Source organism: Rutidosis leptorrhynchoides, chromosome 2, assembly GCF_046630445.1.
Source record: "Rutidosis leptorrhynchoides isolate AG116_Rl617_1_P2 chromosome 2, CSIRO_AGI_Rlap_v1, whole genome shotgun sequence".
NCBI classification, from domain to species: Eukaryota; Viridiplantae; Streptophyta; class Magnoliopsida; order Asterales; family Asteraceae; genus Rutidosis; species Rutidosis leptorrhynchoides.
The window spans coordinates 39,462,749-39,487,883 of NC_092334.1; the positions used below are offsets into that span (position 1 = coordinate 39,462,749).

The 25,135-nt window shown below is 35.9% G+C and overlaps 4 protein-coding genes across 6 annotated transcripts; 3 read left to right on the plus strand and 1 right to left on the minus strand.

Annotated features, from left to right (window-relative positions):
• Positions 1 to 757: 757 nt before the first annotated feature.
• LOC139890746 (cyclin-T1-4-like) lies at positions 758 to 6,139 on the plus strand. Of its 3 annotated transcripts, none has more exons than XR_011773438.1 (7): positions 758 to 904; positions 1,227 to 1,809; positions 1,894 to 1,975; positions 2,059 to 2,193; positions 2,600 to 2,775; positions 3,007 to 5,188; positions 5,472 to 5,609. XR_011773438.1 is itself a non-coding variant. In XM_071873659.1 (7 exons), exons 2-7 carry the CDS (start codon positions 1,232 to 1,234, stop codon positions 5,866 to 5,868), a joined length of 1,149 nt encoding a protein of 382 aa, XP_071729760.1. In that variant the 5' UTR covers positions 758 to 904; positions 1,227 to 1,231; the 3' UTR covers positions 5,869 to 6,139. The 3 variants fall into 3 exon arrangements, 2 of the variants coding, with proteins under 2 accessions (XP_071729760.1, XP_071729761.1); XM_071873659.1 differs by lacking the exon at positions 3,007 to 5,188 and adding an exon at positions 5,837 to 6,139 and having other exon boundaries at positions 5,472 to 5,617; XM_071873660.1 differs by lacking the exon at positions 5,472 to 5,609 and having other exon boundaries at positions 3,007 to 5,462.
• A 472-nt stretch (positions 6,140 to 6,611) lies between these two features.
• Positions 6,612 to 8,969, plus strand: LOC139890747 (pentatricopeptide repeat-containing protein At5g15300). Its single transcript, XM_071873661.1, has one exon. The coding sequence runs from the start codon at positions 6,760 to 6,762 to the stop codon at positions 8,329 to 8,331; it is 1,572 nt and encodes a 523-aa protein (XP_071729762.1). The 5' UTR covers positions 6,612 to 6,759; the 3' UTR covers positions 8,332 to 8,969.
• A 475-nt stretch (positions 8,970 to 9,444) lies between these two features.
• On the plus strand, positions 9,445 to 12,576 carry LOC139887803 (uncharacterized). Its single transcript, XM_071870858.1, has 2 exons — positions 9,445 to 10,021; positions 10,106 to 12,576. The coding sequence occupies exons 1-2, from the start codon at positions 9,445 to 9,447 to the stop codon at positions 12,574 to 12,576; spliced, it is 3,048 nt and encodes a 1,015-aa protein (XP_071726959.1).
• A 3,207-nt stretch (positions 12,577 to 15,783) lies between these two features.
• LOC139890748 (vacuole membrane protein KMS1-like) lies at positions 15,784 to 24,252 on the minus strand. The gene is made up of 8 exons (XM_071873662.1): positions 23,929 to 24,252; positions 21,776 to 21,987; positions 21,544 to 21,622; positions 20,703 to 21,005; positions 19,783 to 19,937; positions 19,489 to 19,605; positions 16,477 to 16,656; positions 15,784 to 16,233 (listed from the first exon to the last, which is right to left on the minus strand). The coding sequence occupies exons 1-8, from the start codon at positions 23,939 to 23,941 to the stop codon at positions 16,072 to 16,074; spliced, it is 1,221 nt and encodes a 406-aa protein (XP_071729763.1). The 5' UTR covers positions 23,942 to 24,252; the 3' UTR covers positions 15,784 to 16,071.
• Between the last annotated feature and the right edge of the window lie 883 nt (positions 24,253 to 25,135).

The following is a 25,135-nucleotide window of genomic DNA, read 5'->3' on the forward strand; positions in this document are numbered from 1 at the left end:
ACTCGAGAATACAACCTTGTTGATATGATAGGATTTAAACTTTTTAAGTTTTTTCAGTGTAAAAGATATCCTTGCAAGATAGCTATCAGTAGTTTTAAATTGAAATCTTTCAAGATGCATTATCAAGTTTTTGGAATGAATTTGTTATGATTTTGAAGTTTAGGGACCAAATGAAAAAAATAATGCAAATCAAAAGGACTAATTCGGTAATTATTTCTACAAGTTCACCTGCTACCTGAACTATTGGTAATTCAATGCATACAATAGTAGAGATTTAGAAGTTGAATGCATATAATAGAAGATTTGAAAGTTGGATGCATACAATAGGAATTTGGTAAAAATTCAATGCATTTTTAAACAATTTTCCCTAATAGATTTGTACATTGTACATTCTAAATAATCACCTAGTTCCATAGAAAAACCTACCTCTAACTTACAAATATACCACTATTTTTACATTAAAAAAACTTGTTAATCACAACCCTAATTGTTGTCATTTTATGGCATTTCCATCCTATACGGTCGGTTTTGGTTATATTTAAAAAAAGGGGCATGATTCTCACACACACTTTTTTGATCCTCACACATTAATTGAGTATTATTAAAAGAGTAAAAAGTTAAAATAGGTGTGCGAGGATAAAAAAAGTGTGTGTGAGAATCATCCCCTGAAAAAAAGTATAAAATAAAATTTAATAATAGAAAACACTTTAGATATTAGAGGATTTGTTTCAAAATTCAAACCCTTTTCCAATTCCAATTCATACCTTCTTTATTTTCCACAACGAAAACACTTTCTTTTACGACACGCTTTTCCCCAATTCCCCAAATCTCAGAACTTTATTTGCCGATTCGATCAAGATCAAATATACTACTACTTCAATCGGTTGATCGGTGATTATAGTCGGTATGATTCTGTTAAATCATCGCTCTGATCTAAACGATTATTTATTATTGATGATTTAGGTTAAATTTTGCTTAAACAAGTTTAATCAGTTGAATTTCTCATTAATTAGATTAAATTAAACCTGTATATAGTGATAATTCCCGTTTTTGGTCCAGATCTATGATTGAATTGCTTGATGATATGTTTATCTAGTGTTCATGATTAAGATTTAAGATATGATATTGTTGCTGGTTGTAGTTCAAATGTTATTGACTGTTAAAATAAAATATCAATATTTATCATTAAGCATGTGTTTTGATATCTTGTTTTGATAATTCTGCAGAAAAAATGTCTATTGCCCGGCCTCATCATGCCGAAAATAATCAATTTTCGGGCGAATTTAGATCTTCCTTTGTTAGAAATCATCCTCATATGTATGGATCAGGCTCCACTTCGGCGGTTACTGCTAACAGGCGTTACGTTAATAATAACCATAGAAGAAACTATAACAATCAGCAAGACTTCATATTGAATGAACCTAGACCACAATATAACATGTCTAATTATGTTGATGCTGAAGCTTTACCTTCTCTTAAAAGAAGGAAGTTTTCTGCTACTAATTGGGAAAGTTATGGGTCATCTTATAATCAAACTTCTGCGCCCAATTATCCATATTCCACTTTAAACTCCAAGATTGCATACCTTCCTCCTGTAGCATCATCTGATGTTCATGCTAGAAATGGTACATCTACTAGTTATAAGCGTGACCGTACACGATTTGAAGATGAAGACACTGAGTTTATGTCAAGGGATCAGATTGAGAGGCTTTCACCTTCCAGAAAAGATGGTATTGATGCCACACAGGAAACACATTTGCGGTATTCTTACTGTGCGTTTCTCCAGAACCTCGGAGTTCGTCTTGAGCTGTAAGCAAAACAATTAAAATTTTCCATGTGCATTTGATTGTTTATTAAATACTTAAACTTTTTGTTTATGCAATATAATTACAGGCCACAAACTACTATTGGAACAGCTATGGTTCTATGCCATCGGTTTTTTGTTCGGCGGTCACATGCAGCTCATGATAGATTTGTAAGTTGCTTTTTTAAGTAAACAACTAAATACAGTGATGCTATATGATGTCTATTAATGCTACTAATCAAGTAATTTTGTAGTTGATTGCTACTGCTGCTCTTTTCCTTGCTGCTAAGTCCGAGGAGACACCTTGCCCTTTAAATAATGTTTTGAGAGCTTCCTCTGAGATTTTTTACAAGCAGGATTTCAATGTACTATGCTTTCTAATGCCTGTGGTGAGTACTTCCACTGTATTATACATTTGTAATTGTATACGTCAGCAATGGAAAAACTGGCAATATAAGGAGATTTCGCAATAATGGAATTGGACTGATCAGGCTGGGTTGGTTTGGTTTCGTTGATTTTGTGGTTTTGTAAAAAATATATATTGCTAATGCAGTAATGCTTTATGACTGCAATTCTTTTCTAAAGTAATCTCCAAATGAAAATGAATTTGAGGCTAAATGCATTTAGATTACACTTTGGATGACTTCTACCCGGTTCAACCCATTTGACCCATCCCTCTTTTGACCCGTTAAGATAGAATACAACCAAAATTGACCCATGAACAAATATATGTTTGAAGTTGTCGCCTCTTGTACCTTGAATGATTATTTTTTTTCTAATGCACCACCATAACAGGATTGGTTTGATCAATACCAAGAGAGGGTGACTGGAGCTGAGCAGATAATATTGACGACTCTAAACTTTGAGCTTAACGTGCAGCATCCATATGCCCATCTCACATCTATTCTTGACAAATTAGGTCTTGCACAGTCACTTTTGGTCAATCTGGCGTTGAGCTTGGTCAGTGAAGGGTAAGCCATTATACGTATTGCATTTAACAAACATTAAGAAGCTGGACTATGAAAATCTTGAAGTTGATGGTTATGTATTGTTGCTATCTTGAATTTGGAATAGTGATAGATAGCATGCTACTATGGAGATATGCTTCTTGATCCAGTAATCTTGCTTCTATCTTCTGCACACGTGGTCCATGTAGTTGTGTGTATCGTTTATTGATTGTTTGGATTGACATATAATTGCAGGGACTATAGAAGTGTAGCATGCACGCCTGTATGATTTACTTAGCTGGTGGATAGATATGCAGTTTTATTTGTCATCTGAAGTTAAACAACCGATGTGAATGGATGCAGTTACTATGAAATTTTTTTCTAACTTGGTGTCTGACCTAGGGGTATATGTGGTTCAGTTAACCTAACCTTTTTGAGAAAACTCAAACCTAACGTCATACGTGGTTCGGGCTTTTAACTCATCTAGTGGTTAACCTGTTTTGGCTAACATGTGGTGAATCTAGCAATTAACATGTATGGTCACAACAAAAATAATTACTCTAATAAGTAGTGGTATTAGGTTCAAGTTGATGAAGAAAGAATAGAATCTGTTTAGAGCTTCCGGATAGTGAAATGAAAATTAAGTTTGAAATCAAGCCTTAAATAAAGGTCGGGGTTTCTTATTTAAGGTCATTAGCAATTTTTGTATCTATCAAGTTGATATACATCTGAGATATTATGCGAACCAAAATATGGTTTCTGTCGGCGGCTAACCTTGTTCGTTAGTCAAAAGTGATCTGGTATCAGCTTCATACTATGGTGGGTTGGATTTTGGGTTTGATCAGGTAAGTTGTTGAGTAAATCTCTATGGGTTTGGTTGGCCCACCAGCACCTTCTTTGCCCTTATATTTGAGTTTCAGATGGTTAAATACTACGTATGATCACACAGACTGTTACCAAGTTGGTGATCCTATTTCTTCGAATAAAACAATATTAGAGCCTGTAAACACCCGAGTATATATGCGGTGTTTAAACCGTGTTTCAGCGTTTAGTTTTTAATTTTACTTATCTGACCCACTGTCAAAAATACATAGCCCATTTTTACATGGTTAATTACAACCTATAACTTCTTTTCAAAAAAGAAAAGCATTCGCCTTGTCTAGAGTCTAGATGTTAATTATTGGTGAAATTAATTCAAGTAACATTTTTAGTTCCTAAATTTGTGCGGCTGACGAGTTTCACTCTGGACCCGTGTCCATGTTTTGGTGAAGAAACCATGACCATGAGTTTTCATGTGAAAAACTTATTTATAAAGCTTAGTAGTGTTCTTATGGAGCTGGTACGGCACTATGAATACCAAAGGTAATATTATTTTAATACACAGCTTGAAGGTGTCATTTGAAGATAAGTTATTTTTTACCCTTATTTATTTATATATAATTATATATACATTTTCCTTTTTTGTGCATAACGGGTGTTCATCTTTCCTGTTAGTCTTGGTATTTTGCGATATGGGCGTGTTTTTCATCTAATTTTTTAAGGGTGTCCGAAAAGGAGGGTCACGGATTAACTGACACTTAATTTGTTGAGTACAAAGTTGCACCGAGGTGGCGCTACCGCAAGATTGTTTTGGATTTGATTTTTCTGTAGGCCATTTTTTGGTTAAATAATTTTAGCGACAACCCTGTATGAATACGTTGTCACGCAAACACACGTAGATTATGGCCACGGAAAAGTAGGAACACGTGAAAGTAGGACCACCATATATTATTAGTTCGGTTTTATGAAATGACCTGCGTCCAGTGTCAGTGTGTCACTAGTTAGTCTGTTTCAATACTGTGTTGTTGTGGTTCACAATTACTAAGGAATATATTATATTTATATTATATAATTGAAGAACGACGCCACAGTATTCGTATGGGTTGGGACTGTTACCGGAATTGTTTTTCATTGACCTCGGACTCTACATGTATTGAGCAGTTGCGCAAATGTCACCCCACAAGTCAGGCACTACAATTCAACTACATGCAAGTTTTTCATGTGCAAAGTTTCACAGTTTAAGTACACATGCTAGTTATAGAAGTATTAATAGCAAATTTATTGCTTGAAGTCTGTCTATGGTGCTTCTTTTGCAAATCTTGATACCATTAGCTTAGAGTTTCTGCTACTATATACTGGATAGAGGCCAGCCTAGTTTAGTCTTTGCATATTTGGCAAGCTTTTCACATATTGGAACTGGCACCATGTTTGCAAAGTTAGTTGCTTTTCTGCATTTTCAATTAAAGTGTACATGGTTGGGTCCATATTGTGCTGCATGAAAGTGGCACTGGTTTGGTGTTGTAGACGGTGTGTATATCTTTATTATGCTAAAGGCAATCTGTCAGCAATTCTGCACAATTTACCTGCAAATGTTCCCCAGATGCTGCTTTCGTATTTGGTAAGAATAAATTGCCTTCTTACTTAGGTTACCTGGTTCTACATCTTATATGCACACATTACACTTGCCTTTCTTTTTGGTAATACGAATACCTGAAAAATTTCCAAGCTGATGTTTGTTCGATGTAACATTGAATTTGTGCGAGATTATGATCATTCGTTCTATTGCTACAAATGGTGTGTCAAATCGTCAAATTTTTGCTAGATAATTTGCTCCCTTTTTTAATTTATGTTTGATATTGTATTTTCAATAATATCTTAAATCGAGTAATTTTTGTTTGTAGATTGCGTAGCTCACTTTGGCTTCAGTTCAAACCTCACCAGATTGCTGCTGGAGCTGCATATCTTGCTGCAAGATCAGTGAACATGGATCTTACTTCATGTCATAATGTTTGGCAAGAGTTCTACACACCACCATCTGTACTCAAAGGTATGTAATTTTGTTGCTTACTAACATAGTTGACCCATTTTGACCCACTTAAATGCACACATGAAGGGGGCAAACCTGTATGTGGGGTTAGGGCAAACTGTTGATATATTTCACATTTTTAGGGATGCATATGTGGGTCGCGATAACTACTTGTACGTCTACTACTGATCTCGACTCTTGAGATTAAATTTGTGTAGTGACGTTATTTTCTTATTGCAGATGTTGTCCAGCAGTTGATGGAGCTGTTCTAGATCATTACATGAAAGATGGTGACATTATGTGTTCGTAAGATGATTGGTGGCCTATATTTGTTGCCTTTTTTACATGGCTTTTTTTTTTTTTTTTTGCCATTTTCTGGTTGTGACACCAAAAGTTGACAAGGCTTGTATAGTCGAAGCTGTCATTACTTAGAGATTATCCAACATAATCTTGCATTGAAGACTTTAATATGATTATAAAGTCAAATATTATATATATTCGGAGTATAAATTGCACCAGCCTTACTAATCCAACTCTTTTTAATCCGAATTTTCTTTCGTTATTAACCAAGTCAGCATTTAGCTCTGTTTGTTTTTCTGAAAAAAATCACCATTATCACCATTAAGCATTATACGAAATGATTGACCATTATTAAAACTTCATTTCTTAATTGATTACTTAACCTTGTACTATTACACACATTTTTGGACTGGAGCACTTCTATAGTTGAATCGATTAATAATGTCATTTAGTATTATACTTTCGAGGAAGTTGAAATATTCATGTTATCCTTGTACAGTAAAAGATTTTTATTCTTACATACTCAAAGACAAATGTAAACTAGTACTCCGTAAATTCCAATTTTTCAAACACACAAGCTTGATATTTAAACCTTGCTTTAACATGTAAATGTAAAAGTAAGGGGGTAAAAAAGATAAAACAATATAAACAATTATTGAGAGATCGAATACAGTGACATCTTCTCGCAAATACATCATAATCAGCAAGATTTTATTTTGCAGCTTCTAATTCTGCGCACTAAACATTGAACGATTTAAGTCCAACTCAGTATGGTTTTTATTTTATTTTTGGTAAGCCTTAAGGAGTGAACAGTATGGGTTTATAAGTGGCAAACAAGAAATAGCCTAATCCAATCAAAATTGATGATCAGAAGACAAACAAACGACAAAACGCCCAATTACCATCAACGTTCAGCATTATGGGGCGAATGCACCACTTTCAGAAAATTAAGACAAATTCATGCTACCATGATCATCAATGGATTCAACACCAACCGATTTAACCTTAGAGAACTTATATATGTTTCAGCTTTAGTTATACCTTCTGGAATTAGTTATGCACACCAGGTGTTCGATCATATTACCCAACCAGACCTCTTCATGTGGAACACCATGCTTAGAGGCTCAGCTCAAAGCCCCAACCCGGGAAAGACCGTTTCTTTATTTACCCAGATGGAAAAAAGAGACGTTAAACCTGATCGTTACACCTTTCCGTTTGTGCTCAAGGCCTGTACTAAGCTTTCGTGGGTTAATGCTGGTAGTGCTGTTCATGGAAAGGTTATGAAACATGGGTTCGAACAGAATACGTTTGCGAAAAATACCCTAATTTATTTTCATGCCAATGTTGGTGATATAGAGATCGCGAGCGCGTTATTTGATTATTCAGATACTAACCAAGTTGTTGCGTGGTCAGCTTTGACGGCTGGATATGCAAGGAGAGGGAACTTGGGTATGGCAAGGAAGGTGTTTGATGAAATGCCTGAGAAAGATTTGATTTCTTGGAATGTCATGATTACAGGTTATGCTAAGAGAGGTGAGATGGAGAGTGCGAGGGATTTGTTCGATCAGGTACCAAAACGGGATGTTGTGACATGGAATGCAATGATAGCGGGATACGTAAACTGTGGGTTGCACACACAGGCGATGGAGATGTTTAAAGAAATGACAAGTTTGGGAGAACAACCCGATGAGGTAACAATGTTAAGTCTTGTGACAGCCTGCACAGATTCGGGTGATATGGATGCTGGTGAGAGAATTCATCGTTCTGTTTTGGATTTAGGTGGCGGGGAATTAAGCATTTTACTAGGAAATGCACTTATAGACATGTATGCAAAGTGTGGGAATATTGATAAAGCATTCAAGGTTTTTAACAGTATGAAAGAAAAAGTGGTGACCACTTGGAACTCGATTATTGGAGGTTTAGCCTTCCATGGTCACTCTGAAGAAGCTATTCGTGTTTTTAATGAGATGTGTAGATTAAAACTAAGACCAAATGAGATTAGTTTCGTTGGGGTTTTGGTTGCTTGTAGTCATGCTGGGAGGGTTCAAGAAGGGCGGGAATATTTTAGACTCATGAGAGACAAATATAAGATTGAGCCAAATGAAAGGCATTATGGGTGCATGGTAGATCTACTTGGACGTGCAGGACTTTTGATAGAAGCGTTTGAGTTTGTTGACCAAATGAAGATCAAGCCAAATGGTGTAATATGGAGGACTTTACTTGGATCGTGTAAAGTTCATAACAATGTTGAGTTGGGTAGGCTTGCAAATGAGCAGTTACTGAAATTAAGATGGAGTGAAAGTGGCGATTATGTACTACTATCGAATATTTATGCTTCACAAGGTGAGTGGGATGGTGCTGAGAGGGTAAGAAAAGTGATGGATAATAAAGGGGTGCTGAAAGAGGCTGCAAGTAGCTTAGTTGATACAGATTAAGAGACTCTTATTCATTTTATGCTCGACTCAAAATCTAAAACGTCTATAAGAAGCTTGGTTTGATTCATTAAGCCAAAGAGGTAACAAAATCCTCAATTATAGACTTGTAGTGTTTTAGAACATATGAACAAATGTGTATATTGTACTAGACCAAATATGTCTGCTCACATTGCACGGACACTTTCTCTGACACCATATGTATCAGCAATATCCTTCGAAATTTATACACTTTTTTTTTTCCGAACGGCTGACCTTTTATCAAACAAAAAATCACCCAAACTAGCGAGAAGCTAGAAGGGATTACGACGGATAACAAAACCAAGATCTAAATTTATACACTTTGCTTTGGGGAAGGTGTTAGCGCAATTAGCGTTGGCTGATGATATTCATAATTTGGTTTATACACCAAGAGAAGGCGAGCAATTGGAGGGGAAACTTCAAAGTGAACTTCAGTTTTTGATCAATTTGTATATATATTTCGTGGTTTATAAGCATCGTTAATTCTGATGAGTATGCAAACGTGTAATCATTGGAGGACAAGGTCTTGTCATAAGAATTGGAAGATGAAAATTAGATTATCTATAATTCTATACGGCTACTACATTTTTCAATCATTAACTCATATATCATATATTATAATGTGCATAAACAACAATAATTTTGTATTGTGAGAATGTTACTGTTTTGTAGTTCAAATCACCTTCTTAGGCCTCTCCCCATCCTGCGTGATAGGGAGGTTCGGCGCAAGCCAAACTTTGGCCAAGATAGGCACAACCAAGTTAAAGGGAGCTTGGACCAAACCTTTGGCGTTATTTGGTGTAAAAGAGAGGGTCCACGTGCTTTTTCATTTTGTAATGGGAGATGATACTCACACACCAAGAATTGATCCATACACACCAACTTACTATTATACCCTTAATTTACAATTATGAAGGTTCAAGTCCCTAGATAAACTTAGGGTTATAACTGTCAATTTGTGCTAAAAAGTGTGTGTGGAGCAATTTTAGGTGTGTTAGTATCACCTCCCGTTTGTAATTTGTTCTGGTACTTTGTAGTATGTAGTACGATATTCCACTTGGAGGTAAGAAATACACCCGCTTGTGTCTCAAGACAATGAAATTCAGTAAACTTGACCGTTTCTTGGTGTCTGAGACCATTCTAAAAATTTGGCCGAATATCTCCTCAAAATCACTCGACCGTAACCTTTCCGACCATGTTCCAATTATTCTTAAAAACTCTATCGTAGACTTCGGCCCTAAACCCACTCGTGTTTTTAATACTTGGCTGAAATTAAAAAATGCAGATGACATCATAAAATCTACATGGTCACTACCCGTTAGCGGAAACCGCCCTGATTGTATCCTCCGAAACAAACTAAAAAATGTCAAACTTGAACTAAAAAAACTAAGCTCACAACTAAATAACATAGATAATGAAATTAAAACACACCTCGACGCCTCTAATGATTTCGAAAAACTTGCAGAAATTAGACCCTTAACAGTTCTCGAAAAAGACAAATGGATTAACCACAGAATGAAGCACATAGTAAAAGAAAAACAGAAATCTAACATGTTCAAACAAAAAGCCCGAATCAAATGGAACCTCGAGGGCGATGAAAACTCTAAATACTTTCATAATTACATTAAAAGAAGAGTTAACAAAAACAATATCCGTGGCATATCCCTAAATGGTACATGGTCTGAAGAACCCAACACAATAAAAAACTAGGCACTTAAATATTTTGAATCACTTTTCCGCTCCAAACCACGTAAAGGGTCTTGTCCATTCGAAAATGAACCTGATCGTATCTACATTTCGCGAGAAGATAATCTAATCCTCGAAACCCAATTCTCTGAAAAAGAGGTCTGGGATGCCCTTAACGATTGCGAAAGCTCCAAGGCACCTGGACCAGACGGTTTTAACATGAAATTTTTCAAAAAGTACTGGTGGCTAGTTAAAGAGGACCTCATTAGGGCCCTAGATTGGTTTTGGCTCAATTCCGAAATATCTAGGGGATGCAATGCATCTTTCTTCACGCTAATACCTAAAAAATCCAACCCTATTGGCTTTAACGAATATCGACCCATATGCTTAATTGGAAGTTACTATAAAATCCTCACCAAGATTCTTGCTAACCGTCTTTCAAAAGTTATCCATAAAATAATCGGTGTTGAACAAACCGCATTTCTAAAAGGCCGTAACATCCTCGATAGCGTTCTAATTGCAAACGAAATTATCGATGAACTCAAAAGAAAAAAGCAAAAAGGCCTCATATTCAAAGTGGACTTCGAAAAGGCATTCGACTGCATCGAATGGGATTTTCTTTTCGAGACCATGGCATGTATGGGCTTCGGGCGCAAATGGATTAGTTTCATCCATGCATGTCTATCCTCCTCCTCCATTTCCATCCTTATCAATGGCTCCCCGACCGCGGAATTCTCTCCTGAAAGAGGAATTCGCCAAGGCGACCCTATCTCTCCCTTCCTTTTCATCATCGCGGCCGAAGGACTAAACATCCTCACTAAGCGTGCTATAGCAAACGACCAATTACGAGGGATTTGTGTCGGACACGATAAGATTGTGATATCCCATCTCCAGTATGCGGACGACACAATCTTCTTTGGTGAATGGAGTAAACGGAACGCAAAAAACGTGTCTAAATTACTAAAATGCTTTGAAAACATATCGGGTCTAAAAGTAAATCTCAAAAAAAGTAACTTATTCGGAATTGGTGTTTCAAAAAATGAAGTTGATGCTATGGCAAATTACATAAATTGTACGGCCGGCACAACTCCATTCACTTACCTCGGACTTCCCATCGGCACCCTCACTACAAAAGCCTCGTCTTGGAAACCAATCATTGAGAAGTTTGATAAAAGACTCTCCGACTGGAAAGCAAAATCAATCTCTTTTGGTGGACGACTAACCTTAATCAAATCCGTATTATCTAGTGTACCTCTATACTACTTCTCCTTATTCCATGCCCCTTGCAACATCATCAATTTACTCGAAACAAAAAGACGTAAATTCTTTTGGGGTGGTACCGAAGCGGACAAAAAAATTAATTGGATTAAATGGGAACACATTCTTGTACCTTATGATAAGGGCGGTTTAAACATTGGCTCATTATCTTGCAAAAACATCTCCCTACTTTCCAAATGGTGGTGGAGATTCCATAACGAAAAAGACGCTCTTTGGGTTAAAATAATATCAAGCATTTACGGTCCGGGTGGGGGTGGGGGGGTTTGCGCTAATGATTTATCTAGAAATGTTTCAGGTTGCACCATTTGGAATGAAATTATCAAGGCGGGTCATATCGCGGACAACCTCAAGACAAACTTCACCAAGTCTATCATCAAATGCATTGGAAACGGCACCGACACCAAATTTTGGCATGACACTTGGTGTGGTACCGAAAAATTCAGCAATCAATTTAGAAGATTATACATGCTTGAAAGCAACAAACACGCTCTGGTTGCCGATCGTATCACGACACAAAACTCTACAACCATCGGTTTGTGGAATTGGTCTAGAAACCCATATGGGCGTACCCTCAACGAATTAACGGAACTCAACAATCTTATAGCCACCATTAATTTAACCGATAAACCTGACACTTGGAAGTGGACCTTAGATAACGATGGTATCTTCACAACTAAGAAACTTGCTTCGATCCTCGACAACACCAAACTCGCCACTCCGCAACACACTTTCAAAACCCCGAAAAACAAACTTTTACCTCAAAAAATTAACATATTCATCTGGAGATTAATTTATGGTAGAATTCCCACTCGCATTGAACTAGACAAGCGTAATATTGATCTCAATTCACTTCTGTGCCCATTATGCAACTCACACGTTGAAACCATTGAACACATCCTTTTTCTTTGTCCGAAAACATCAAGTGTATGGCTATCTATATTAAATTGGTGGAACCTTCCTTCTAACACCCTCACCTCCTTTAACGACGTAACCATCTCGGAGCAACCTTTCACTACGTCGAAATCCGGTTCATACATATGGCAAGCCACTAAATGGGCCGCTTCATACATTCTTTGGAAACATAGAAACCTTAACGTCTTTAGCAAAAAAGAATGGTGTGTAGCTACAATTTTAACCGAAATCCAATCACAAACATACGCTTGGATATCCAAAAGATCAAAGAAATCTACAATCGATTGGCATCAATGGCTCATCAATCCGTCATCCTACACCTCGGATCAACAAAGAACGGGCATTGGCTAATTTACATCACGTCCTAAATAGCCCTTATTGTATCCACGCTTCTCCAGGGATAGGTTTTTGCATTTTGTCACTTGGTTAATTGGGTAGTATTAATCAACTTTGTCACCGAAATGTCGGTACTGTTCGGTTAATCCTATCTAACTTGAATTTTCAAGTTCCGCGGTGTCAAAATGTTTTGACTTATTCATGAAGTCGCCATTTTTATTTTTCGTTATCATCATATTGTATAGAAATTATAGGGCATGTAATTTTCCATTATATAAATAAATTTTCTTGCTTTTCAAAAAAAAAAAAAAAAGTATGTAGTACGAGTGACTTATTCAACGAACACACACACACACAAACAAAAACAAAAGCAAAAACTAAAACCTTGATCTTCAAATAACGATTGCGGTATATATTTCTCAACACGATATATGCATCATATCACATTTATGCTGGGTAAAAGTAAGAGATGACAGACTGAGCAAATATAGTAGGTTGTGTAACGTGTTATAACTCTTTTTTTTTAAACGGCAATATCGACATCGAATGCTCTCATTTGTCAACCACACGCGCGTTAGGAGGAAACCCAATTCACGACGATGTTAGCAGTACCATCGAAAGATGGAAAAAAAAATCCTCCAGAAACCTTCCCAAATCGCATTGATATTGACAGTACCATCAAAGGTTGAAAACTCCATGCTTGGAGTGAGAATCCTAAGTTGGGATTACCCCAAATTAGATCTCACCCCCATACCACTCAAGCCAAGCTTCGGTGGTATATAGAGATGGGCAAAAAAAAAAGATCCAGATCCGATCCGGTGACCCGATCCGGAACCGGACAGAACCAGAACCGGACACAGCGAAATCCGGATCCGGATCCGAGATCCGATCCGGTTCCAACCGGATCCAGATTTTCAAGAGAACCGGATTTTTTCCGGATATAAATCGGATTTTATCCGATCCGGTTTGGATCCGGATCCGGATCCGATCCGGTTTTTCAAAAAAATAGCCTTTTTTTTTTTTTTTTTTTTACCATTTTAACCCCACAAAGTCCATTATAAATACATGGTTTAGCTTTGGTTGAAAATGCACCAACAAACATTCTCATATTTCTTTCTAAATCACTAAATATTCTCTAATCTCTACTTACTTATCCCATAATGGATAATTCACAAGCTTCCGCTTCCGGTTCCGCTTCCGTTGCAACATCTTCACAAGGCTACACTACGGCCGATATTGATTACAAAAAAGAAACAAAGCGAAAAGGGAACGTTTGGTCCAAATTCGAGTTGTGTGTAATGAAGGATGGTGCGGAAAAAGCTCGTTGTACACAATGTATGAAGTTCATGGGTGTTTCGGGTAATACAACGTTAAGAAAACATCTTGACAAAAGTTGTAGTGCAAAGCAAGACCCGAGACAACAAACAATGCGGGCCGATGGTTCGATTTTTGAATACGATGCCGAAGCTCTTCGGCAAGATTTGTCAAGGTTTGTCATTCAACAAGCGCTTTCTTTCAACCACTTCGACAATCCAAGGCTTACGGAGCTAATTCGGAATCGACTACAACCGCGATATAGCAATGTAAGTCGTTCTACCTTAAGACGTGACGCCTTTAAATTATGGAAAAAAGCTAAAACTGAAATAATTGAAGGTTTTCGAACATATAAACATAGGGTTTCTATAACTTGTGATGTTTGGAGCGCACCACATGGAACGACAAATTCTTATTTAGCCGTTACCGCTCATTGGTTTAATCCCGATTCATGGCTTTTAATGAAACGTGTTATCGATTTTAAAATATTTGGTTATCCACATAACGGTAATAATATAAAAAAGCGTTACAAGACACTTTAGAAGAATATAATTTAATCGATAAAGTTTTTACAATTTCGCTAGATAATGCATCTAATAATGATGCGGCCATGAGTGAGTTAAAAATTGCACTTAGACCAATTTTAAATGGTGCATTTATTCATACACGTTGTGTTGCTCATATTATAAACTTGGGAGTTCAAGATTGTTTAGCTTTTTGTTCTTCATTAAAAGAAAAATTTAGAAGATTATTAGTAACGATTTATCGTACGAGCAACGCACGACATCATAACTATAAGGCTTTTGTTAAAGATTGTCATGGCAGTTGGTTAGGTCCTTATTTTGATAATAATACAAGATGGAATTCTACTTGTTTAATGTTCGAAAATATTTTACGTCAAAAAGAAACGTTAATAGCTTTTAATAGAAAACTACTTAGAAAGGGATTTTCCGAACCAATTAGTGACGACGAATGGGATGACTTGGAATCATTAACAAGTTTTTTACAAGTTTTTAAAGAGGCATCAACAATGTATAGAGTATGAAGAAAATTTAGCGGGATTATCACCTACAACAACCGAAGAGAATTCCGACAATGAACTAAACGAAGTGGATGAAGGTGACTATGAAGCGTTTGATATGGACCAAACCGAAATGAATGTATCGGGTTACCAACAAGCTTACCTTTCTCTAGTTGATGACCCCGCTTTTGAAGACTACGATCGAAGGCACCGTCCTCAACGCGCTCAACAAGATAACACATTTGGGTCATTTGACGACTAAAGTATAACGGGTGATGGCAATGCCGAAGCTCGATATACTTTAGTCTTAATACATTATTGGGTGATGGCCATGCCGAAGCTCGAAATGTATTAATTATAATTGTATTGTTCGAATAAAAGTGTTGTTATTTTTATTATTGTATCGTTCGAATAAAAGTGTTATTTTTATAATTGTATTGTTCGAATATTGTTATTTATATCATCTATTGTGTTGAGCATTATAACTTTTCTTTATACCGATTATATTATTGTTGTCAAACGTTAAAAAAAAAAAAATAGAACCGGTAAAAATTTAATTCGCAAAATCGAATCTTAGTCCAAGAAAAATCCGAAAAAATCCGATCGAGATCCGAAAAAGAACCGGTTCCGGAAAAAAATCCAAAAAAAATCCGACGCCGAGAACCGGAACCGGAACCGGTTCCCAAAAATCCGGACAAAAAAATCCGATTTTTGTTGTTGTCCGAATCCGGTTTTTTATCCGGTTTGTGCATCTATAGTGGTATAACATGTTGTAACTTTGTTATAACTTTGTTCGTATATGTTTTGGAATTCGGATGTCATGTTTTTAAAGACCATTGCAGGCAGGCACCTAATGCACATATATTTGTAACAGAACATGGGAAACAAATATAACTAGATGCCCGATGAACAATAATATGATCTAGACAACAGTTATATTTTGGACCCAAAATGGGAATCCCTACAACGGTCACATATAGCAGAACAAGAGAGATAAATCTGCAGCTATTGTGTCTATAAATGAGTTTAACTTGAGCGGGATATTTTTTCCGTTCTGAATTGCTTCAACTTCAATGGTAAGTGAAGGATTGATGTCTCTAAAATACCTATCCTCTAACATGAATAAGAAATAAGAAGAAACATTGAACAACAACTAATGGTTGGTTATTATCCTCTTACTCTTCCGACTTCTTTTTTAAAGCAGCTATTTCTAAATCCTGCTGCTTCTTTAGATACCTCTGTGCGGTCGAATTCACGATCTTGACGAAAAAGTTCAAAAGCATTAGCCATACGATCGTGTTCCAAACAGATGCGAAGGATAGATCCCATGATTTCACCTGAAAAGGACATATTTTTAGAAACACGGCATAATAAAACTATAAAAGTGGTATATAGCACCTAGAGGTAGCAACATAGATGTGTCGGGCGATAGGGTAACGGGTCAAAAAGGAAAACTATTTTGTGAGGTGAAGCTGTAAGGTCGGGCCAACCCGACCCACAATCAATTTTAATCATACTCAATAGATAAAAAATTTAATACATTGTAATCAAAGAGTTTATAAAACATTTAGTAGACGTACCTTGATGTTTGATGTCACTGGGAGAGGGGCTGCCATATATTTCTCCTTCATTGCATGCAGTTTAGTAACGATGGTGGGCAAGGCAGAAGATACACCGGGGATGAAGCTAAGCATCCATACTAACTCGTTTTCTATCCAATCAAGAAGTTGATTGTTGCATACCGAAATTATAAACACTGTCTGCCAAATAGATAAAATATAGTTGATTAGACATATCCTATCATTCAAGGCTTCATGACAAATCCTAAAGTTCAAAAAAAAATTTATATAGGTAATAAGTCACTTCTATCCTTGTTAATTGTTATATACTCATATGTGTAAGTTTAAGTTTCAAGACGTTATGGTTTCACAACACCACCCAACATCGGAACTGATTCTATTGCTGGGGTGTTTGGATTTGAGTTTTGGAAATGCTTTTCATATGTGTAGTGAACCATCTCTACTTCTCTTTATTCACAAAAACACCAACTTTTGGTCAATTTGTTTATTAATTTCATATCTAGAAGAATAGTTCGAACACTAAAACAACTAACTAATACAAGCTTAAAACAAAATCAGATCTGAACACTAGATTATGAAGCACGTTTAGTTATAGATGGAGTATTGATTCCGTATCATATAATCATTTTCACCGCACATAACCGAACACCCATATATTTAGATATTGCAATTGAAACGACCCTCAGACCCAAGAGATGCACGAGCCACATGCCCATCACACCATGAGTCCACAAGAGGCTCTTTCTCTCACGTCATTTCGCCAATCCGTTTCATTTTCTTTGTTTAGGAGGAAATGAGATTTGAACCCATAAGAAAGAATTGATTGACGAATCTTTGGGTTAACTCTCCCACTAACAGATTTACTCCGCAGGATCAACAACAATAGCTGCCCGGAGTATGGTAGAATTCCTCGGTACGGTCATTCGGGAAGTCCCTCCGTGGACGACTCCTATACAATTCTTGCGAGAGCTGGAGAAGCGTCCACGAGTAAAGCACCAAATACATATAACTGCTTGTCACCTACGCCCCGCCTTAGGAACCTAGTTAATAGTATCCCGATTAAAGAGTCCATGAAGGGGATAATCGGATCAGGGAGTAAGGAGTAGGCTCTGGACGCACACGATTAGGAAGATTAACAGCAATCTGAGCGGTACCACCCACCCTACCCAACCACCAATAGGCGGTCGTTTGTCCTACAGCCGCCCGAAAAGGAACTGCGCCATTTCAATCAATCTCCGCCTGCTCCGCTATTGATGCGAGCTGTAAGAAGTCTTGATCTCAAGTCAAGCTGGGGTGTTATCTATCTTTTAAGTTAAGTCATTTCCAAAGACGGCTCCTCTTATTCTTTCTACGATAATCCAAACTAATTGATGAACAAGAAGGAAAATGAAATTCTTTGATTTTCTGACTCACCTGGTCCCGAGAGGTTTTGCATCGAGTTTTCTTTTAGTGGCAGTGAGGGGGGAAGTCAATAGGGATCGATGCCACAATGACAATCCATTATAAAAAAAGGAAAATAGACCTGCAATTACCTTAAACTTTCTTTAAGGAAGATTGCAAATAAGAGTTGATATGGCTTATCAGCATTTAGCGATTGCATTTAATTTTCTCATTTTTGTGCATTTGTATAGAACTAATTTTGGATCCAAGACATACTTCAAATTCCTTTTAAGCTCTAAGTAAAAACAAATAGAATTCTGAAATTACGTAAAAAAGAAAAGAAAAAGCTAATCTATCAGTAGGCCAACTAACCAATCAAGATAGTTTGCTTTTTAGAAATCCAAATCTCTCAAATTTCCTTCTGAGCGCTCGATCTACCTATCTTTCTGAGTTCGGTTGGTTTTCGCTCCAGCTGAACTTTCCATTAGATGAAGCTTGAAAGCGGGGGAGTTCTTATACTGCATGTTCAGATAACGACTATCCGATCTTGGTTAGGCTTTCACCCCTAGCCACAAGTCATCATGTATTTTGCACAAAGACTCTCCGATCTTGGTTAGCCTTTCACCCCTAGCCACAAGTCATCATGTATTTTGCACAAAGACTCTCCGATCTTGGTTAGCCTTTCACCCCTAGCCACAAGTCATCACGTATTTTGCACATACGTAGGTTCGGTATATGCGTAGATTTGATTCGGATTAGAGATTGATGGTCTTGTTGTCGGAGACGATCTTCTGTTGATATTTGAATCAACTTTTATTGCTCGAATAGCGCCATGACAATGTCACTCGAATTACGGAGAGAGTATACCGCGGTCCCCGGATAGAATTACACGTTCAAGTTTCCCATCCATTTTACAAGAAAAAAAGAAAATACTAGGACTAAACCTCTGAGCTCTTTTTCTGTAAAGATCCTTTTCTTTAAAGGAGTATTTCCTAATTATTAGAGCAAGGAGCGGACTACATGGATGAAATGAAAAGTGTTTTTACGATTACGACCAACAACCCACTTGAGCAATTTTCCATGAACTCCCGCGCTTTCAAGCTTCATCTTTCATACTTGCATCCCTTGCCCCGGACAAGCCTGCTCTTTTCAGTCGAACACGGATTGAAATAGGAGCAGGTTCAATAGGTGCCCCTCATAATTAAAGTTGTGGAGTAACCAAAACCATAGTGGGAGATGTGAGCCCACTACTTTAAGCTTATATAAGGGACTCAAACATTCTTATTTAATCTGATATGGGACGGGGTGTTGCGAACTCCACATTCTTTTGCAACAGCCACACTTATATTCTTGACGTCCTCGTCAAGCCGAAACATAATCAATATTCAAGCGGACCCAAGAGATGCACGAGCCGCGTGCCCGTCACATCCCGAGTGTCTATCTACCGTCACAATTAAAGTAGTAGACTAACCGGAAAACTGCATGTTTCAACTAAAAATTGTAGTGGGAGATATGAGTAGCCACTACTTTAAGCTTATAAGGTACTCAAACATTCTTTCTCTAATCTGATGTGGGACAGCAATAGTAATATAATATAGCATTAAAGGTTTAGAGAAAGAAACACGGCCATACCTGGATGTGAGTTTTGACTATTGCCTTTCCAATAAGGGTAGCTAGAAAAAACTCCCAAAATGGAATCCCAAAGTGCCCACACATCATGCCCGCAAGGTCAAATAGAGGATTTGGCACCTACAAATTGCATCAGCTAATTATATGAGTTCAATGTAGATAACATGTAAGGAAGAATTTGTTCTTACAAATTAAAACAATTCAAGCAGAAGCATAAAACATAAGTTAGGCATCAGAAACCGTTGTGTATCCATTAATTTAGAAAGCAAGACAACAAATAACAGCATAGAAACCAACCGAAGCAAGCAGCAGAACTGTAAAAAAGTTCAAATACTGAGCATGCGACAGGAGCCAACGCTTCATACGATTCAAGTTAGAAGCAACTCCATTATTCTCTGACGAAGATGCATCCAGTTCTTCTGCAGCATCTATTTTTTCACCTGAGATACTTGCTGCATAAAAAGACGTACGTTTGTAAGACAAATAACCAAACAGCTATTATCAACTGCAAAGAAGTACTCATTTACCTACTTTTTTACACTTAATTACATTTCTTCTTAATTTTTTGTTACTTGTATATAAGTCATTGTTGAAACTTCAAATTTATAACAAAGAACTGATAAAAAAAACCCATGGAAATTTGATTTTACCATTTTCATGGCGTGTCAATTTTATTTTATTTTTAAAACTTTTTTTTTCCTACTTATTGGCCGGAGGTCCACTCGGAAGCAATCTCTCTATCCGTTGATAGAGAGAGAGAGGGATGACTTTCTCTACTTTTGAGAGTGTCTTTACTCTAGGTGGAAAAATGACTTGTCTTTATTCTCGGATAGGGGAAGGATTGTCTACATCTCACCTCCCCCATACACCACTTGTGTGGTATTGGGTTCTGTTGTTGTTGTTGTTGTAACTGATAAAAAAAAAAGTTACTACTAAAATAAATGAAAACAAACTGTCATACTTTATATATGTACTTTAGCAATATCAATGAAGACCTACTTAATCCGAACTGCAAACCACTCGAGAATAACGAATAACCTAATTACAAGCATTTTTAAACACCATCTCCTGCAGCACATTCTATTTAGCAATTATGGATACAAACAAGGATCTATATTTAATATTTAACAACTGTATAACTAAACTAAACAGGTATAACTTAACAACTGCAATTTAGAAGCACGTTGTAATAAAGAATACTACACACTGAGACAAACCTGCTCTAGATATAAAATATGGAGGGAGCTCTCCTAGTGCAGTTCCAAGGCCCCAAAGAATAGCTTCCACTTGTACTTGTGGCAATATGCTCGTAATCGGAACCTGAATACCGGCATCTGGTGTCGAAAATAACGGGGGCCCAAACTCTGAACAATCCTTCTTAAGCCATGACGGGCTTCTATTTAATTGTATTGTATCATATATAGCACTTTTTATATCCACTGTACCACACTGCATTGCTTTTAATGTAAAGAATGCAATATGTGGCCCAAGGTATAGGACAAAAGTGTGCAGCCCAGATCCTAACAAGAATAAAAAAAAAAGTTCAATGTTAGTTGCCATGTATGTATGTATGTATGTATGTATGTATAGAAGTCATTGGACCATTATGAAAGGAACTAATTGGCACATGTATTTACGCATTTAAGTGTATCTACTCACATAAACCAGTTAACCTAAACCAAGTTGATATTACTCCCTTCGTCCCACATTTATTGTCCATTATTTACTTTTTGGCCTGTCTCAAATTAATTGTCCACTTTGATAAGAATAATAATAAGGTAAAGCTCTTTTATGACCTTTCTTCATACATGTAAAACAAAAAAGTAGATAAAAAGTATTCATACATGTAAAACAAAAAAGTAGATAAAAAGTAAGGGATAAAACAGGAAAGTTAACAAAAAGTACAGGTGACATGACAGTCAATATTTTTAAAAAATGTGTGATTTTTTTCGAGGGAAATAAATATGAGACGGAGGGAGTAAAATTTATCGATGCCCGTATGTATACACGGGTTTAAATGCTAGTATAAAACTATATATAGCATGCACGAACGCTCACCAAGACCAATAGAAGATGCAACACCGAGAGCCACCCACCACAATCCAAACCTTGCATATTCAAGAAGCTCGTCAACATGCTGCAGTAACAGAATAATCATATATTTATTTATCATTAATGGTACAAAAACCAACTGAGTTATAGATAGAAATAAAAATATAACTAGTAAATATTAAGTATTCAATAATTGATAAAATTATAACTGAAGATTAATGCATAGAGACGTACGTACCTTTCCGTGAGGACCATCTGCAGATAGAAACAAGAATGCCCCTGCAACAGTTACGCAGACCGATATAATAAGCCAGACGCCATGTGTCAAAAGGTATACGAGCGATTTTTTTAAATATTGAGCAATAGCCACAATGAAAAACTTCAAAGTTTTCAAAGGTTGTGATATTAGCGTCAAATTATCGAGCTCTTGTTTATGCTTCTCACGCAGTCCTACAATATTAGACATAGAAAACAACCAATCAAACATCACAAAAAAACATACCCAACTCTGAAAAATACAAATGGCAAAACAATAACTCGTTTATTAATATTCGAATAATCATCATAGACGTCATAAAGCTAATTAACCGCAATCCATAATGACCTGTCAGATGAATCTCTTATAAATCTTGAATGCTGAAGATTTTAAATTATATTTAAAGTATACATAGATACTTTATAGAGACATGTCCCGTTTCTAAAAGGTAACAAGTCGTAATATGAGTTAAAAAGACAGCTTTATATGATGCTCCTGTTAGCTCATTATTAATGGTGAATATTCAATTGTGTAGTCAACAAAAACAAGTTATTTATCCCAAATTAGTTCGGTAAGCTTAATGATCTTAACGATAAAAAGATATATGAAAAAAACATATATATAAAAAAGGGTGAACAAAGCTAGAGACAATCTTAACACATTTATTAAATAGATGTATATGGTAACTAAAAAACTCCTAGTTAGTCTGATATCATTTCATTTGATGGTCAGAGGCGAATTGAAAGCTAAGCAGTGGTAACTCTAAAGATTCCCGGGGGGAAAAATACACTCGGTTTCCATTTCGGTTGTAGGTGTAACCAACCCGCTATTAAAGATATGGCAGAAATAAATAATAGAAAAAGAGCTCCTGTATAAAGATCTTCATTTTTTCTGTGGACTTCCGGAAATCTTTTTCATGTAGCTTGGCAAGGAAATTTTGAGTCATGGGTACAGGACCCTTTACATGTAAGACCTATTGCTCACGCAATTTGGGAAGTTTCTTATGTGTTACTTTGGAATCAAATATTCCTTGTCTTCCAAAAAGATCCTTTATTTCCACTCAAGCAAGCTGATTACATAAAACTTCTTTTTTCACATCTTTTAGGCACATCTAACCAACATTTCCTTAATTTACCAAAATATGTAGGTAAAACGCTCGGGATGAGATAATAATAAATAAATAAAATAAAAAAAACAAAAAAAAACAACGCTTTCTCAAACAGAAACATTCAAAATCAACATTAACTTTAAGACCTTATTTAGTGGAGCGTGATCAACCTAAAATCACTACCATCACGCCCCCATCACGCCAGGCGTGATGGAGGAAAAAAACCCATGGCGTGATGAGTCCATCACATGGAAGAAAATGTGGGTGATGGGGTTTTCAGCCAATCACAATTAATTAATTCTATTTATAATTAAATTAAATCAATTAAAATAATAAAATAAATCCATCACACAACTATTACCCCATACCACTACAAACTCCATCACCTTGGCCAAATCACCACTATACCCCACAAAACACTCATCACACCCCCATCACCCCCATCACCATTAAATAAGGTCTAAACAACAAGTATCCTAGCAAGACGACAAGAATCACCATTGCGTCACAAAATCTTTACATAACACATATATCACAGATTCTATAATTTTCAAGTATAGTCCCTAATTGTTAACCGTAACATTTTATTCAAACGAATGAAGCTGAACCGTAACAGAAAAATAATACTTTGTCTTTGTGTGTGCACACACATAATACATACATATACACATACATAGTACATATTGCATTGGCATATACTCGTAATTAATAAAGTAACATCATAATTCATAATTCATAATAATAATAACAATATTAAGATTAATATATTATAATTAATACTGTAATACAGTAATACAGTGATTAATAATAACCATAACCATGTCTCCTAATAAAAACCTTGGTTCTAAATTTAAATAAAAAGTATAAACCTAATAGCAATAGCAGCAAGTCATTAGCTTTTAGGTCATCAATATATACACTACCAAATTACTAATTACTAAATTTAAATTAAAAAAAAATATATACAAATCAGCTCGAATCTATAGATTTACTTGCAACCTAAAAAAACAAAACACTAGCTGAATACCTGAGATCGACATGTTGGAAGCCGCCTGAGAAGAAAACAAGATTTACGAGTAAGATCCAACTACTAACTTGTTTTAAACTCACATCCAATCCAATCCAATTCAATAGATTTATTATAATTTTGTTTTATTAAAATTGGGTTAAATAGAAATTAGCTCCTGAAAAAGCGGAAAAGGGATAAGATCAAAAACAAGAAAAAGAAGAAGACGAAGAGGGGAATCAAGAAAAGGTGTGAGATTCACTAATTTGTGCGCCGATTGTGTGTTGTGTTGTGTTGTGTTGGTGTGTGGATTTGTATTTTTTTTTATTCTTGTTTTGTTGATTGTTGAATTGTTGATTTGCTTTTTTTCTTGGTGGGTTGAATAATACTACTGATATACTCCATATATTAAGAATTAAATATTAAATATGATCATTCGTATAATTAGCAAAGGTTGCAAAATTCGCTATTCGGGGATTAATCCGTCGAGACTTTGAAAGGATTAATCGACAATTCGAGGATTAATCGGATTGTACTTTATACAATTAAATGATAAATTTTAGAAATTAATGAGTAAATATAGAAGAAAACCATACACATAAACATAAATTTTAACATAATTGTTTAAAATTATTTATTTCATTCAAAAACTCTTAAGCATTAGTTTATATTCATGTTAAAATGTTACCAATTTTGACTTTAACCAACTTTGATTATCAAATTCGATTTTTAACCATCAATCTACGTTGACCGACTAATTAAACGGATTTTGGAAAAACGGAACGGATTGCTATTTAAAATGAGTAATCGGAGATTAATCGGGAATTAATCGGGTTTTTTACAACACTGGTAATTAGAGTAATTTAGAGTCATGTTAAAAAAGGAACATTATTATAAAAAATTATTTAAATTTATTGACTTATGACTTATCCTTTTGTTAACGCACAGTAAAAATGTTACTGTATACCACTCTAAAACTAATTATTAGTCCGGTATACAATTTTTTATATGTATAACCCATAGCTGACTACGATTAATAAATAATTACTTTACTATATTATCTAATAGACAAAAATGGTGAATAGTAACTAGGAGCATTTTCGCTATTTCACTTTTTTTTTATTAATACTATATGATAAAAACAAAAGGTTACTCGCCGTTTTTAGGATAAAAGAGAAGACTAACGATAAATCCACATTTTAGATCCACTATATTCATGAATTGATGA